At 33.1% G+C, this 15,912-nt stretch overlaps 3 protein-coding genes across 9 annotated transcripts in view; all 3 read left to right on the forward strand.

The window, feature by feature from the left end:
• LOC100266976 (putative disease resistance RPP13-like protein 1) overlaps window positions 1-15,912 on the forward strand; it is a 135,757-nt gene that overhangs the window by 12,425 nt on the left and 107,420 nt on the right. The window lies entirely within an intron of this gene.
• On the forward strand, window positions 1,412-8,008 carry LOC100853980 (putative disease resistance RPP13-like protein 1). 7 transcript variants are annotated; one of them, XR_009467392.1, is made up of 3 exons: window positions 1,412-5,744; window positions 6,074-6,160; window positions 7,393-8,008. XR_009467392.1 is itself a non-coding variant. In XM_059741804.1 (2 exons), the coding sequence occupies exons 1-2, from the start codon at window positions 1,618-1,620 to the stop codon at window positions 6,095-6,097; spliced, it is 3,216 nt and encodes a 1,071-aa protein (XP_059597787.1). In that variant the 5' UTR covers window positions 1,412-1,617; the 3' UTR covers window positions 6,098-8,008. The 7 variants fall into 7 exon arrangements, 1 of the variants encoding a protein (XP_059597787.1); XR_009467394.1 differs by having other exon boundaries at window positions 6,080-6,160; XR_009467396.1 differs by having other exon boundaries at window positions 1,412-4,809.
• Window positions 1,618-7,437, forward strand: LOC132254923 (putative disease resistance RPP13-like protein 1). The gene is made up of 5 exons (XM_059741989.1): window positions 1,618-3,046; window positions 3,143-3,308; window positions 3,504-5,485; window positions 6,447-6,532; window positions 7,393-7,437. Exons 1-5 carry the CDS (start codon window positions 1,618-1,620, stop codon window positions 7,435-7,437), a joined length of 3,708 nt encoding a protein of 1,235 aa, XP_059597972.1.

Below are 15,912 nucleotides of genomic sequence, written 5' to 3' on the forward strand. Positions count from 1 at the left end.
ATTTTCCCTATCTTCTTCTTCTTATGGTCTTCTCTAATGGCATTAGTTCACATTTCACCTCACGAATATGAATTCAGAAGAGCAGCCCATGTGCGGCATTTTCAACATACCAACCCTGTCGACCAACCGAGAATAAGTCCAAGGACATCCACTAAAGGTCTCACATTTTGTATTTTTGTGACTGGAACAGTCACTTTCCATCGTTCAGACCGTCTGGACCGTCACTTCCACGGAATTCATTGCCGTATTTCCAAATACTTTTCTTCTGAAGAGTTGCAGACTTCCCCTAATCATTTTTTAGCTACAACTTTTCTCATGAAGAATATCTAATATCTGAAAGATCTGTTGCAGAGAGTTCCCTTAATTAATCCCTACTCCTTATGCGTATACCTTGAATTATGAGTTATTATTCTACTTAGTGTCTCTCGCTCTTTTTCGTATTTCTATCTATCATATATAGTTTTTATAAACTCATCTTCATCATATAAATTTTTTGCCTTAATATCTAGAAAATTTGTTAAGACATTTCCAATAGCATTCCTTATTGTATAAAGAAATCTAATATTACAATATCATATCAACATTACAATTATTCTATATATATTAACTAGTCGAATCACATTAAACTTCATGTACTTCTTTGTGTGAACTTACTAAAGCTAAGAAGAATGGAACATACAGGAAAATTGTAGAAGAAATTTTGGTTAAAGGTGGAGTCAATCATAATCTAATAAGAATGTAATATATAAAGCATATATTTCATTATCTATAATAAATGAGGGGACCATAGTACAAAAGAGCACCATGGCTCGTGAGGAGACCATGACATGTGAAGAAGTTTTGGCATGAAGTGAAAATATGGATCAGAAAAGTTTCCAAGTGAAGATAGCTTGTTGCCTTGATTACGGTATATTAAAACAATCCAGGGCACTAATAAAAATATGTGCAAAAAATTAATGTGTGTGATGAAATACATGTTATGAAGAGATAAAAAATTAACTCAAGGAAATTTAATCCAAGGTAGAAAGTGTATCAAATATTATGAGATGAGGATAAACATAAAAAGCCTATATTGAGTAGGTTATAATTATATTTTTATAATTTATAGAAAATAGTAAAATATATAATTTTATTATTTGGTATTTTCCAATAAAACTTAAGGTATATTCCCATCATGTAAAAAGCTGTCAATGACCTAGATATCGTCTTATGGTCTTCTCTAATGGGCATTAGTTAACATTTCACCTCATGAATATGAACGCAGAAAAAGCAGCCCACGTGTGGCATTTTCAAGATACCAACCCTGTGGACCAACCTAGAATTTCTGAATTAGTCCAAGGACATCACTAAAGGTCTCGCATTTGGTTTTGTTTTCTTTTGTGACTGGAACACGTGGTCACTTTCCAATCTTTCACACCGTCTGGACCCTCACTTCCATGGAATTCAATGCCGTATTCCCAAATACTTTTCTTCTCAAGAGTTGCAGAGACTTCCCCTAATCCTTTTTTAGCTGCAAACTTTACTTCTGAAGAATATCTAATATTCTTAAAGATCTGTTGCAGAGAGTTCCCTTAATCGATCAATCCCTTGTTTCCTACAAAAAAAGAAAAAAAAAACATGGCTGGTTTTGTTGGAGAAGCCGTTTTGTCTGGGTTCATTCAGAAGTTGGTCGACATGGTCGCCTCGCCGGAGCTGTGGAAGTACGCACGTGAAGAGCAAGTGGATTCTGAACTGAACGAGTGGAAGAAAATATTGATGAAGATCTACGCAGTGCTCCATGACGCGGAGGACAAGCAGATGACAAACCCCCTGGTGAAGATGTGGCTACACGACCTCAGAGACTTGGCTTATGATGTAGAGGACATCTTGGATGAATTCGCCACCCAAGCTTTGCGACGCAACTTGATCGTGGCTCAACCCCAACCGCCCACTGGTACTGTTCAGAGCATTTTCTCTTCTTTGTCTACTAGTCTCACTTTGAGTGCTGCTTGGTCCAATTTAAGTATGGGTTCCAAGATAGAGGAGATCACTGCCAGATTGCAAGATATTTCAGCCCAAAAAAAGCACCTGGATTTAAGAGATGTTTCTGCTGGTTGGTCTGGTAGAAAGAGACTACGGAGACTGCCATCCACTTCTTTGGTGATAGAATCTCGTATTTACGGCAGGGAAACAGAAAAAGCAGCCATACTTGCCATGCTGCTCAAGGATGATCCAAGTGATGATGAAGTCTGCGTGATCCCTATCGTCGGCATGGGAGGTATAGGCAAAACTACTCTTGCTCAACTTGCGTTTAATGACGATAAAGTGAAGGATCATTTTAATTTGCGAGCTTGGGTCTGTGTTTCCGATGATTTTGATGTTTTGAGGGTGACCAAAACTATTCTGCAATCACTTTCTCCACATACACGTTATGCCAACAATCTTAATTTGCTTCAGATTGAGCTCAGGGAGAAACTTTACCGGAAGAAATTTCTTCTTATCTTGGACGACGTTTGGAATGAGAATTTTGATGAATGGGATATTTTGTGCATGCCGATGAGAGCCGGAGCGTCAGGCAGTAAGCTTATTGTCACAACCCGTAATAAAGGGGTTGTATCTGTTACCGGAACTTGTTCAGCTTATCCCCTTCAGGAGTTATCATATGATGATTGTCTATCTTTATTCACCCGACAAGCATTAGGGGCAAGAAACTTTGATGCTTATCCACACCTGAAAGAAGTTGGAGAGGAGATAGTCAGAAGGTGCAAAGGCTTGCCTTTGGCAGCAAAGGCCCTTGGTGGCATGTTGCGCAATCAACTAAATCGCAGAGCATGGGAAGATATATTAACAAGCAAGATATGGGATCTCCCGGAGGAGAAAAGTCATATTCTTCCGGCTCTCAAGCTAAGCTACCATCATCTTCCTTCTCATTTGAAGCGGTGTTTTGCTTATTGCTCGATATTTCCAAAAGACTATGAATTCGACAAAGATGAATTAATCCTATTATGGATGGCAGAAGGTTTTCTGCAACAAACAAAGGGAGAGAACCAGCCTGAGAAGTTAGGTTGTGAGTACTTTGATGATTTATTCTCAAGGTCATTTTTTCAACAGTCAACTCAAAATTCATCCCAATTTTTAATGCATGATCTTATTAACGATTTAGCACAATCTATTGCCGGAGACATATGCTTTAATTTGGATGATGAGTTAGAGAATAATAAGCAATCCACGGCTGTTTCAGAGAAGGCTCGTCATTTGTCATTCAATCGTCAACGTTACGAGATGATGAGAAAATTCGAAGCGTTTCATAAGGCTAAGTGTTTGCGGACGTTAGTTGCTTTGCCCCTCACTACATTTTCTACATTTTTCATTTCAAGTAAGGTGCTAGATGACCTTTTAAAAGAAATGAAATGTTTGCGGGTATTGTCATTAAGCGGTTATTTCATAAGTGAGATGTTACCAAATTCCATAGGCGGTTTGAAACATCTGCGCTATTTGAATTTATCTGATTCTTTGATGAATAGGTTACCCGATTCAGTGGGTCATCTTTATAATTTGCAAACACTGATATTACGCAATTGCTATAGACTTGTTGAGTTGCCTATGGGAATTGGAGGCCTCATCAACCTTCGACATGTTGATATTTCTGGTGCAGTTCAACTACAGGAGATGCCCCCTCAAATGGGAAACTTAACCAATTTGCAAACATTATCCGACTTTATTGTGGGCAGAGGTAGCAGGTCGGGTGTCAAAGAATTAAAGAATTTGTTGGGTCTCCAAGGAAAGCTTTCCATTTCAGGGTTGCATAATGTGGTAGATATTCAAGATGCAAGGAGTGTTAATTTACAGAAGAAGCAGAACATCAAAGAGTTAACACTGAAATGGAGCAGTGATTTTGGTGAATCAAGAAATAAAATGAATGAGACGCTTGTTTTAGAGTGGCTACAACCTCATAGAAATCTGGAAAAGCTCACCATTGCATTCTATGGTGGACCAAACTTTCCAAGTTGGATAAAGAATCCCTCATTCCCTTTAATGACACACTTGGTTCTCAAGAATTGCAAGATATGCACATCGTTACCGGCTCTCGGCCAATTATCCTTACTCAAAAACTTGCATATCGAAGGGATGAGTGAAGTTAGAACCATAGATGAGGACTTTTATGGAGGGATTGTCAAGTCTTTTCCATCCTTGGAGTTTCTGAAGTTTGAAAATATGCCAACATGGAAAGATTGGTTTTTTCCAGATGCAGATGAACAAGTGGGACCATTTCCATTCCTTCGAGAACTTACAATAAGGAGATGCTCAAAGCTAGGTATACAGTTGCCTGATTGCCTACCTTCTCTGGTTAAACTTGATATCTTTGGGTGTCCAAATTTGAAAGCTCCCTTTTCAGGATTTGCATCTCTTGGTGAATTAAGTTTAGAAGAATGTGAAGGGGTGGTGTTCAGAAGTGGGGTTGGTAGTTGTCTTGAAACATTAGCTATTGGACGGTGTCACTGGCTTGTAACGTTGGAGGAGCAAATGCTACCTTGCAAACTTAAAATTTTGAAAATACAAGACTGTGCTAACCTGGAGGAGCTGCCAAACGGATTGCAAAGTCTCATATCTCTCCAAGAGTTGAAATTAGAGAGGTGCCCCAAACTGGTTTCATTTCCAGAGGCCGCTTTGTCACCCTTGCTCAGATCTCTGGTGCTGCAGAACTGCCCATCTCTCATATGCTTTCCAAATGGTGAGCTGCCCACCACGCTCAAGCATATGAGGGTTGAAGATTGTGAAAATTTGGAGTCTCTACCAGAGGGAATGATGCACCACAAGTCCTCTTCCACTGTAAGCAAAAACACTTGTTGCCTTGAAAAATTGTGGATAAAGAATTGTTCCTCTCTCAAGTTCTTTCCAACAGGAGAATTACCCTCCACCCTTGAGCTCCTTTGTATTTGGGGATGCGCAAACTTGGAGTCAATATCAGAGAAAATGTCACCCAATGGCACAGCTCTTGAATATTTAGACATAAGGGGCTATCCAAATCTGAAATTCCTACCAGAATGCCTTACAAGCCTCAAGGAGCTCCACATAGAAGATTGTGGAGGTCTGGAGTGTTTTCCAAAAAGAGGGTTGTCAACCCCCAACCTCATGCACCTTCGTATTTGGAGATGTGTGAATCTCAGGTCCCTTCCACAGCAAATGAAAAACCTCACATCTGTTCACACTCTCAGCATACGGGGTTGTCCAGGAGTGGAATCCTTTCTAGAAGGGGGTTTGCCCCCCAATCTAACATCACTTTACGTTGGATTGTGTCAGAATCTGAAAACACCCATATCTGAATGGGGACTCCTTACCCTCACCTCTCTTTCTGAATTGTCCATTTGTGGAGTGTTTCCCAATATGGCTTCTTTTTCGGATGAAGAGTGTCTGCTTCCTCCATCTCTGACCTATCTTTCCATCAGTGAACTAGAATCTTTAACCTCCCTGGCTCTCCAAAATCTGGTGTCTCTTACTGAACTAGGTATTGATTGTTGCTGCAAGCTCAGTTCCTTGGAGTTGCCTGCAACACTTGGAAGACTTGAAATCACTGGTTGTCCTATTATAAAAGAAAGCTGCTTAAAGGAGAAGGGAGGATACTGGCCCAACTTCTCCCACATCCCCTGCATTCAAATAGATGGCTCATACATCCATTGAAAGATAGCAGACTCAGATTGAAATACATTTTTCTCTTGTCAAGAAGGATAGATCCATTCATCTTTATGCTTACTTTAGTCAATCAGGTACAACCCACTTCTGCTTTTCTAGCCTTTTTTTACTTTCCAATATTTAAACCAATTGTCTTGGATTTAGTCCAAATTTTTTACACAAATAAAAGTTCTGTAGAGAAGATGAAAGTAAGTAAACCTATAATTCAGATGATGAAACCTATGATAGCATTTAAGTTTAGTATTACTTTTCGAAATGGTTCTTACTTTGTAAATATTTACTTTGTCATTTTATTTTGTCCTTGAAACTATTTCAAGAGATCCAATCATTCTGAAATTTTATGTAATTATTTCTCTTCATAATGCTGGTGAAGTTGTAACCAATTTCTGTTCTTGCCTTGTAGATTCAGAGGGATAATGCTTGGTAGAGATGTGGCAGGAAGCACAGGGTGAAGATGACAGAAGATCTTTGACAGAAGTTACTCACTGGGGTGGGTTCTTCTCTCACTTATTGTCTCTTCAACTGTGTCCTTTTTATTTTTATAATTGTTGGTAGACTTGTATAGTGATTTGAAAAATGCTTTGCAATGATCATTTATAAATATTTACATTGTCATGTCACTAAGTCTTTGATGGTATTTCAAGAAATTGTTCATTGTTGCTCACTTAAAATTTCTATCCAAACATCACTCATTCAACCACAGAGTGCCATTATGAACTGAAGCTATGTATAAACTATCTTGAAAGAGCTCATTTTGATTGGTAATGTTTGTATAGTTCTTGCTAATTCTTTTCCTGCTAATGTGACTGCCAATTTTCATTCTAAATTCATGGGGTTCTGGCTTGACAAGGATGTTGCAGAGGTAAACAGTTATGTCTCCCTGTTCAGAATATGTGGATTCCCATTTCATTGGCCCCATATTGGTTTGGCATTCAGAAAATAAATGAAATTTCTTCTCAACATGTAGGATGAAAAAAAGATGGTGAATTTCTATGACTGGTGCAATTGATTTTAAATTTCTCACAAGATTTTTCATCGATGTTTCATTTAGAGGTGGACATCGACTGTAGTTATGGCTTGGCATTCTCTCTTTGCTTTTCATGCTGCTGTTAATCCTCTGTTTCACACAAACAGAGTCATTTTTCTAGATGAAGTAACGTTGGCATTCTGTTGTTTTTGCAGTGTGATTAACCTTAATTTTACACATATACAGTTCCATCCACAGATCCATGAATTGTCCTGCAGGTTTATTTGTGCAAGGTTATACTACTTTTGTTTTGAGTTCAATCCAGTCTTAAGAAGATTGGAGAGGGCATTAAACAAACCTTCTGGCTGACTCTGGATGTATACTATAGTATCTTAAGAAAGGTGCCTACATATTTATTGATCACCTAATCTCTGGTCCTTGGGCAGCCTGCAATACTTAGAAGGCTTAGCACAGGTTGTCCTATTCTAAAAGAAATGTGCTTATAAGAGAGCCACATTGCCCACATCCCCTTTATTGACATAGATATTAGATATATCCATTTACTGTGCCAGCCATATCCTCTCCTTGCTTTCAATCAGGCACGGGCTTTCATATATCATAAATATTAGCAATTTTCTTTGAACTCTACTTTCCCTACTCATAATAACAAAAGCAGAGACCACTCTTCCTTATTTTAAACTGGGTATGTCTGCTCATTCATAATTTAAATTGGGTATGTTTTTGCCATGATGTAGGTTTTGACAAAGGAAAGGGCTGCCTGCAACACTCCCAATGCTTGAAATCAGGAAATTTCATATTCGAAAAACTGATGGTAAGAGGATGTGGGGAGATTGCATCTTTTGTTGGAGAGCAGGTTTGGATTAGAATGCCTCAGTGGTCTTGAAAGTCTGGAGATCTGGTAGTGGCATGGACTTGTACCCTTTGGACTTTGGAGCAGCAGGGCTGCTTGGCAATCTTAAATATTTGAAATTGGAAGACTGGGCTAACCAGAAGAAGCAGAAGACTGCAGTTTAGCCTCCAACCTTACATCACTTTATATGGGAGATCATCTAAATCTGAAGCTGCCATTATCTGAGTAGGGCCTCCACAGGCTCACTTCTCTTTCATCATTTGTACATTTCTGGTGTATGTCCAGCTCTGGCTTCTCTATCAGATGATGACTATCTTTTTCCCACAACTGAGCAATTTTTTTATTCGTAAACTGGATTCCATCGCATCAGTGGCTTTCAAAAACCTGCGTTCTCTTGAAACTATATCCATCTATAGGTGTCCTAAGCTCTGGTCCAAAGGGTTGACTGAAAAACTTTCGAGGCATGACCTCAATACTACATGATTATCTGCTTTCTTCAAGACCATTTTGAGTAAGCATGATAAGTTAGTGCTTCATTTTTTCTTTTAATTTCTTCTTTCAGGTAAGAAGAGAAGAATGATGAAGTAATTCAATGCCAACATTGAAGTATCAAGCATGAATATGTTACTTTTCAGTTATATATTGATTTTTATTTTTTTTTTCTTATCTCAAGTAAATTTTCTTTCTACACCAAATCCTAAGGCAATACAATCTTGAGCTTACTTTTTAAGATTGATATTTGACTTGCTCTTTGAACCATAATTTGCCAAAGAGTGTTGTGATAACGTTAAATCTTGAGTCATCTTAACGTTAAAATAAGGAATGGAAATGAATATTTTGTTTTCTATTCCTGTTTCTTAGTAGATAAAAATGAATTTGATGATTCTATTTCTAGCATTTGGACGAATTTAGGAATGCCAGATTGAAATGATTATTTGTTTCAATTCCAATGTTTGATAATAATAGGAATGGAAATGAAAAAGAAATAAATTTACAATAATATCATTACATATAATTTAAAATAATTTTTTTTATTTTAAAAAAATAAATTTTGAGAGTTTTTTGTTGTTAAATAATAAGACTAAAAAATATATATATATACTCAATAAATAAAAAATTAACCATAAAAAATTATATAACCCTAATGTACAAATATTCAATTATTATTTTTATTAAAAATTTGAATAATTTGATATGCTTAAGTAGTTATAAAATTATATTTTACCAAATATATATATATATATTTATTATAATATTTAAACGAACATCCAAAACCCTAGAAATTAGAAATTGAAATTTCTTTTCTAAATGTTGTGAAAGATTTGATTGATTCAGTTTGGGAGAATCACTTGTTGCGGAGAAGTGGATGATGAATGGGTCTCTAACTTTGCAAAGAAGATAAGCATTGGACTTAAAAAATGAGAAAATAGTGCAAAATAGTAAATTTAGGTTATTTTATATTATCAAATGGGTTCAATGAATCAAAATACCACCTACTTTTGATAAATTCAAATTCGACTTATAAGTTGGATTTGATTTCTACATAAATAATTTTTTATTTCATTCATGTTTTCTTAACATTTATCCAAACATAAGAATAAGGAAGAAAATGAATGAGATGTCTATTCTCACTTTCTATTCTCATGTACCAAACACTACCGAATAGTAGAAAAATAATTGTGCATACTTCTCAGGGTCAATAGTTCTAGCTTGGGTCATTATATCTTAAGGAGTGACAATGTTGCAAATTTGACACAATCACAAAGCTAATACCAAACTTTGAGCATATGAAATTCCTAGGGCAATTCCAAGTCAACACAATCTTGGGTTTGCTCCTTGAGCCATTATTTCCAAAATGTGCTATAGTTACAAATCTACATAATAATAGGGCTCACCCCCCAAATCTCAAGCCAAAAAATCCCTAGCCAACTTCTTGAACCATCATTTCTTGAGGCTCATCTAATTCATTTTCTCTTTTTTCGACTTGTTCTTCAACTTGTTTGGAAAAGAAATGAAAGATTCTTAGCCATTGTGATTTGATCATATTGTCATATTATGAAAGTGGGGTGATCAAATGACCACATTGGTAATGATCAATAAAGCCATGGGAATGGTTACGATTAACATTTACATTGTTGTTTGTCATGATCTCAATTGTCCCACTTTGATTATGAAGTTTTGTCTTATTGTGAAAGAGGTTTTCAAATTGATTACATACTCCTATACCATTTGTTATGCTCAAACTCAAAGTAGCCATTTTATCTAACAATCAATTAATTGCTTAAGAGATCAAGGTAAACCTATTTATGTGATTCAAGGAATATTAAATCAGTCATAAGCTAATACAATCTTAGGGTTAACTACAAAATGTTGAGTGAATAAAATCTTGAGATCATTACTTCTTAAACCAAAACCAAATCTTAAGTCAACACAGTTTTAGGCTAATTACTTTCAAATTCAATACTAAACCTGAAGCATACCAAATCCCTATAACCAAGATACTTCTTCGATCATAAAAAATCCCAAGGACTATCCTTGATTCATCATTTCCAAGGAACAATATGATTTCAAACCTTACAAGTAAATAATCATGGATGACATATCTTTCTTTTCTTTTTTTTCATTATCTAGCATCATTATCTAGCAATGAACATGAATTAATAACTTGTTACATGAGTTGTGTTGATTAGGGATCCCTTGTTTGCATAACCGTGAATGAAAGTATAACCTAGGAGATAAAAATCATGAAGCTAAAAAATTTGTGCACCCTAAAGGAGAAGTACCAAAGTTTTGGATTGGAATTTCTTTGACCCTTATTTTTATGCTAGTAAATTACAAAATAATCAATCAAATGAGTGGTGTGATTTTTTTTTCCTAAATAACAAGTTATTTAGGTTTTCTATGTATAAATTATTACATGTTGTCTTCTATTAGATACTAAATTTTCTATATTATAAACTAAAATTAGTAATGGTAATAAAAAACTAAAAATTCTTTATATACATCGGGTTAGAGTTCTCTCATGTTTTTAAATATACAAGTCTATGGTCCCTCAACTTTTGCTATTTTTATTTCATACCATAGCTCCACAAAAAAAGTCTACAAATTCATATGTAGACAAAACAAAGTTAAAGTAAAAGTGGACCAATCTTATCTCCTTTTCCCCAAACCATCCACAATTGTCATTTGATCACTAGGCCAATACAAAATATTTGATTGACCTTTTTTTCACACATTATATTATGAGTATGTTTGAAATGTTGAATTATTGCATTTCAATTATTTGTCAAAAATAAAAATCAAAATCAAAATTTTATTCTCATAAAACTAATTTTATTAAAATTTTTATTTATTTTTTACATAGTATTTTAATTCATCTTTATTTGCATTTCAATTATGATTAATTCATCTTTATTTGCATTTCAATTATGATTCTTATTCTTCAATATTACTATTTCAAATATAGGTAAAAATCTTCCTTTACTAAAAGATGCATTTCAAATATGTCACATCATAAAAAAATTTGTAGTTAAGATTGAGAAAACAAAGGCTATGCTTAGTTAAGAAAAACACCCAAAAGGGGGGGTGAATTGGGTTTTTAAAATCTTTTCAATCACAACAAATTCAAACACAATATAAGCAAAGTAAAGAGATAGAGTTTAGAGAATTCAAACTCGGGTTTATAGTGGTTCGGTACTTCCTTGCCTACGTCCACTCTCCTCAACCTCCTAACCGAGTGAGGGTTACACTAACTTGAAGCTTCAACCATGCTTCCAATCTTTTTACACTTGGATTCCGTCTCCAATGGGCTCTTACATAACCTCTTCAAGATTCAACCCTCTTAAAGGCTTTAACACTCAGATTTTTACAAGATATAATCGTTCAACCTAGCTTAAGGATAGCTCAAATACAAGACAAAGCTAGGATAACACAAGAGTGCACTAAAGGATATGCAAGTGGTGATTTAATGCACTATGAAAGAAATGAAAGCTTTTTTATCAAGAACATGTAGGTAGGCTATTGAATGCAAGTGTTCTCTTATCAATAAATGAAGTGGAGCTCTCAATTTATAGGTTTCCAAGCTCGGGAGTAAAAAACAGCAAAAGGTAACCTCGTCCGGTCGAGCTAGGGGTCGACCGGTTCACTAGCCGTTAGAGCATTTAATGCATGACAGGTTACCGTTGCCTCGACCGGACCTCGACCGATAAGAGAAACACCTCGACCGGGAAGAGAAGGCTACTGGGAGAGAGAGAAGGTTTTTGACCTCCCTCGACCGATCCTCGACCGGACAAGCACAACCGGTCAATCGGTTCCTCAACCGGTTGAGCCAGTTGGTCATAGCCTTGATCGGTTGAGCCTTTTTTGCCTCAAAAACCTGTTTTTTTAATTCCTTTCTTTTCTAACACTTAGGCAAGGTCTTTAGGTAAATTATTAAGCCAATTTTGAAACTTTTTGTCTAAGGTACATTAGTTAAAAACTCGGGTTTTAATGAAATCGACGTTTTAAATAATAAACCGAGTTTTCAAAAATGTATGAAACGTGTGAAAATCCTAAGTGCACTCATGCATTCATCTTATATTAGTTTCCTATGATCACAAGTCTTCTAAGCGTCTCGATCTTGTATCCATTTGGTCATTTGATGAATTTTCGAGTTTATACCTGAGATTCTTAATCATTAAACCAATTAGTCACTTAACCATGGTTTGTTATCATCAAAACCCGATTAGGAGAACCCTTGGGCTAACAAATATGATAGTACTACTAATGGATTGTTATAGATTTATATTAAAGTACTAGAGCTGTTGCATAATTCTATTAAACTTCAAATTATTAGAGCACAAAATAATTTTTGTGTACATAGCTTCTTACAAAAAAGGAACCATGAAAATATTGGGATGGGGGGTGGGGTGTGGGTCACAGCATTTACTTTATGTTATATGAAATTGCCTAAAAGTTAGCTATGCTTCAAATACTATTTGCATAAACATAAATACATAATTATTATTATTATTTTATATATTTATTAAAATCCCTTCAAAATTGTATTAAAAAGTTGTCGAACATTTGCATCCCCTTCCCCTTATCTTCCTATGGCTTTTCGGTGGTGTATGTTAATTCGTCTTTCACCTCAATCAACAATTAATACTTGATATTAACATGGCAGATAAACCCTTAATCAATAAGATGGGTTGGGGTGTTTTTAAACCCGTAATCAATCTCAAAATGATGGTGTATATATGTCTAATAAAGATCAGAGACTTAGGATTTAACTATAAAAAGCTCTATTTATATTCACTCTATCCATCACTAGAGTCAGTGTCATAATTCATAGTTATTAATAATAATCAATAGTAAAAAATTAAATCAACGAAAATCCAAAATTGATGAAAGATTACATATAGTACCAATGGATTATTATTTATTTATATTAAAAAAAAAGTAGAATTATCGCATAATTATATAAAAATTCAAATTATTAGAGCATAAAATAATTTTCTAAACACTTAGGAAGAAAAATAGGTATATAAATAACATGATTAGCATAATTAGGTGGAGTTGATTTTTGTGCACATATCCTACAAAGAAGGAACCCTAAAAATAAATGGGTGTACATCATTTACTTTATGTTATAGGAAATTGCCTAGAATGTAGCACTTCTTCAAATATTATTTGTATAAATAAAAATATATAAATATTAGAATTTTATATATTTATTAAAATCCCTTCAAAATTGTATACAAAAGTTGTTGACATTTGTGTCCCCTTCCCCTTTTCTTCCTATGACTTTTCAGTGGTACACTCAATGAGCAATTAATGCTTGATATTATTTAACATGTTATGTATAGAAACCGTGTGGAGCTCATGGAATCCAACTTGTTTCCTTTTTCTTTTTTTTCTTTGATAAAAATATTTCCAAATATTCACAGCGAGGCTGATTATTGAACTCCAAAGTATATCTGTAATATAGATGATGTAACATCGTAGATATACAATTTTATATATTATAAAAATTAAAATTAATTATATGAAGTGGAAATTATATGTAAATAATTAAAAACCTTAAAATATTTTATATTATGGGAAAAGTGGGTTTTTATTTACTAATTTGAAAAAAATATAAAAAAAATCAAATATTTTATAAATCATATTTATCTTTACCTATTTAAAAATATTTTAAAATACATACATTTTTTTATAACTCAAATAATTATTTCCTAAAATGATCATTTTATATGTTATTATTATCCATTAACAATTATTTTAATATGAGAACTTATAAGAGATTAATAAAATAAGAAATTTTAAGAATTAAAAATACAATAAAAACTATAAAAAAATTTAAAGTTAAAAATATAAAAATAAAATGTTAACTTTCACTTAATTAAAGCACTATGGTAGAAAATATAAATATCAAGAAAGAGTTAAAAATACAATAGAAGTAAATATTTTATTTTTAAATTTTTAATTTTTTTAATTGTATTTAATTTTTATGTATGTAATTTTTAATTGTATTTTTAATTTTTCTTATTTTATTTTTTATGTCAACTAATAAATTTTTTATTCAATTTTATTAAATAATATGAGAAGATGAGGGGACTTACATAATACATGAAATAAAATCATTATTAAATAGGAAATTCGAAAGATTTTATTTATCACTTGAAAATCTATTTATTTTTTAAAAAATTATAATATATTTATTTTTAAAACACTTTTATCAAATTAAAATTATAAATTAATTTTGAATAATTTTATATAATATCATGACTATTTTAGAAAATAATTATTTGAATTATGAAAATGTGCATATATTTTAAAATATTTTAAATTGAGTGAACGTAAAACTGATGTATAGAAGTTAAGGTTTTTTTTCTATATTTTTTTTTAAAATTAATGAATTAAAACCCAATTTTCCCTTTTATTATTGCATTAAAAAAAAGTCTACAAATTCAGACATAGGTTAAAGCAAAAGTGGACTAAACTTATCTCTTTTTTCCCAAACCATGACTGTCATTTGTTCTCAAAGCCAATATAAAATATTTGATAGGTCCTTTTTTCCACACATTATACTATGAGTATATTTGAAATGTTGAATTACTTGTTAAAAATAAAGTTCAAATCAAAATTTTATCCTCGTGAAAATCAAATGTAATTAATTAAAATCAAAATTGCCTAGAATGTAGCACTTCTCCAAATATTATTATTATTTTTTTTAAAAAAAAAAAAGCTGTCAACATTTGTGTGCCCTTCCCCTTATCTTCCATGACTTTTCAATGATGCCTATTAATTCTATCTTTCACCTCAATGAGCAGTGCTTGATATTAACATGGTAGGTATAGAAACCGTGTGGACCTCCTGTTGAATCAATGCCCGTTCAAAGCCAAGAATGGTCTAAAATGGGAATCAAATTGGTGGATGGTTCAACTTGTCTTTTTGATTATTTTCAAATATTTTTTAAAAATAATTTTTATTTATAATATTCGTTATATTTTTTTCATCATTAATCACAGTTATATAATTATTTTTAAAAATAACTTCAATAAACAACTAATAATAATTTTAAATTATTTAAATATACTATCTGAAAAGCCACTATTTTCAAAATTAATTCTAAAAAAAATAATTTGTCTAAAAGATATTCAAATCATGTTTTCCCATCTTAAAATAGTTTTTTATTTTTAATAACAAAAAACTACTTTTAAAAAACAATTCACCAACACACTCTTAGTTTTTTTTCATCCCTTGAAATAAAATGATAAATAAAAAGCTGTCAACGCTTGTGTCTTGGTGTCCTTCCTTCTTTCATCATGACTTTCAGTGATGCATGACATAATTATATCCACCACCTTTCAACCTTTTTTTTTTTCATAAGAATATATACACCACTCAACTTATTAATCAATGGCCATTATTAATGTCAAGTGGAATTTTCTATTATGATAATACATTTTATTCATGACAATAAAATTTTTATATTTATATTTATTTTATTAAATAATTTAAATATAATAATAAATAAGAAATGGAATCAATTTTCATTAATTTTAACTTTTAATTTCAATATTTGCAACATGCTCACCTTATCTTATTCATTTCCTAGGGCTTGCCTTCAATTTATTCAAAAATTTCCAAGGGAAATTTCTTTTATCTTTAGAGGAGCTCCCTTCCGACAACCCATGTGATGCATCCTTACTTTATACTTTGGTGTGGCACCTCACCATTATCAAGCACAAAAGTCGCCATGGTGACAAAACCTATGTCGCAGTCATTACCCACTAAGGTTTAGTCTACTTTGGATCTTCCATTGGACAGGTAGGAAGCTGCATGGAAATTTATCATTGATGTATTATCCTTGAAGAAAAAATGCTATCCATTAAACAAAAAGAATTTTAAAATCTTAAAC

This window comes from Vitis vinifera, chromosome 13, assembly GCF_030704535.1.
Source record: "Vitis vinifera cultivar Pinot Noir 40024 chromosome 13, ASM3070453v1".
Lineage (NCBI taxonomy): Eukaryota > Viridiplantae > Streptophyta > Magnoliopsida > Vitales > Vitaceae > Vitis > Vitis vinifera.

What these genes read in the sequence shown, in the direction of transcription:
- LOC100853980 (XM_059741804.1), top strand. Translation starts at nt 1,618, where the DNA reads ATGGCTGGTTTTGTTGGAGAAGCCGTTTTGTCTGGGTTCATTCAGAAG. An exon ending in ACCACAAGTCCTCTTCCACT is followed by an intron (nt 4,810 to 6,073) that starts GTAAGCAAAAAC and finishes CTTGCCTTGTAG; the next exon opens with ATTCAGAGGGATAATGCTTG.
- LOC132254923 (XM_059741989.1), top strand. Translation starts at nt 1,618, where the DNA reads ATGGCTGGTTTTGTTGGAGAAGCCGTTTTGTCTGGGTTCATTCAGAAG. An exon ending in CCAGCCTGAGAAGTTAGGTT is followed by an intron (nt 3,047 to 3,142) that starts GTGAGTACTTTG and finishes TTAACGATTTAG; the next exon opens with CACAATCTATTGCCGGAGAC. An exon ending in GGTGTCTCTTACTGAACTAG is followed by an intron (nt 5,486 to 6,446) that starts GTATTGATTGTT and finishes ATGTTTGTATAG; the next exon opens with TTCTTGCTAATTCTTTTCCT.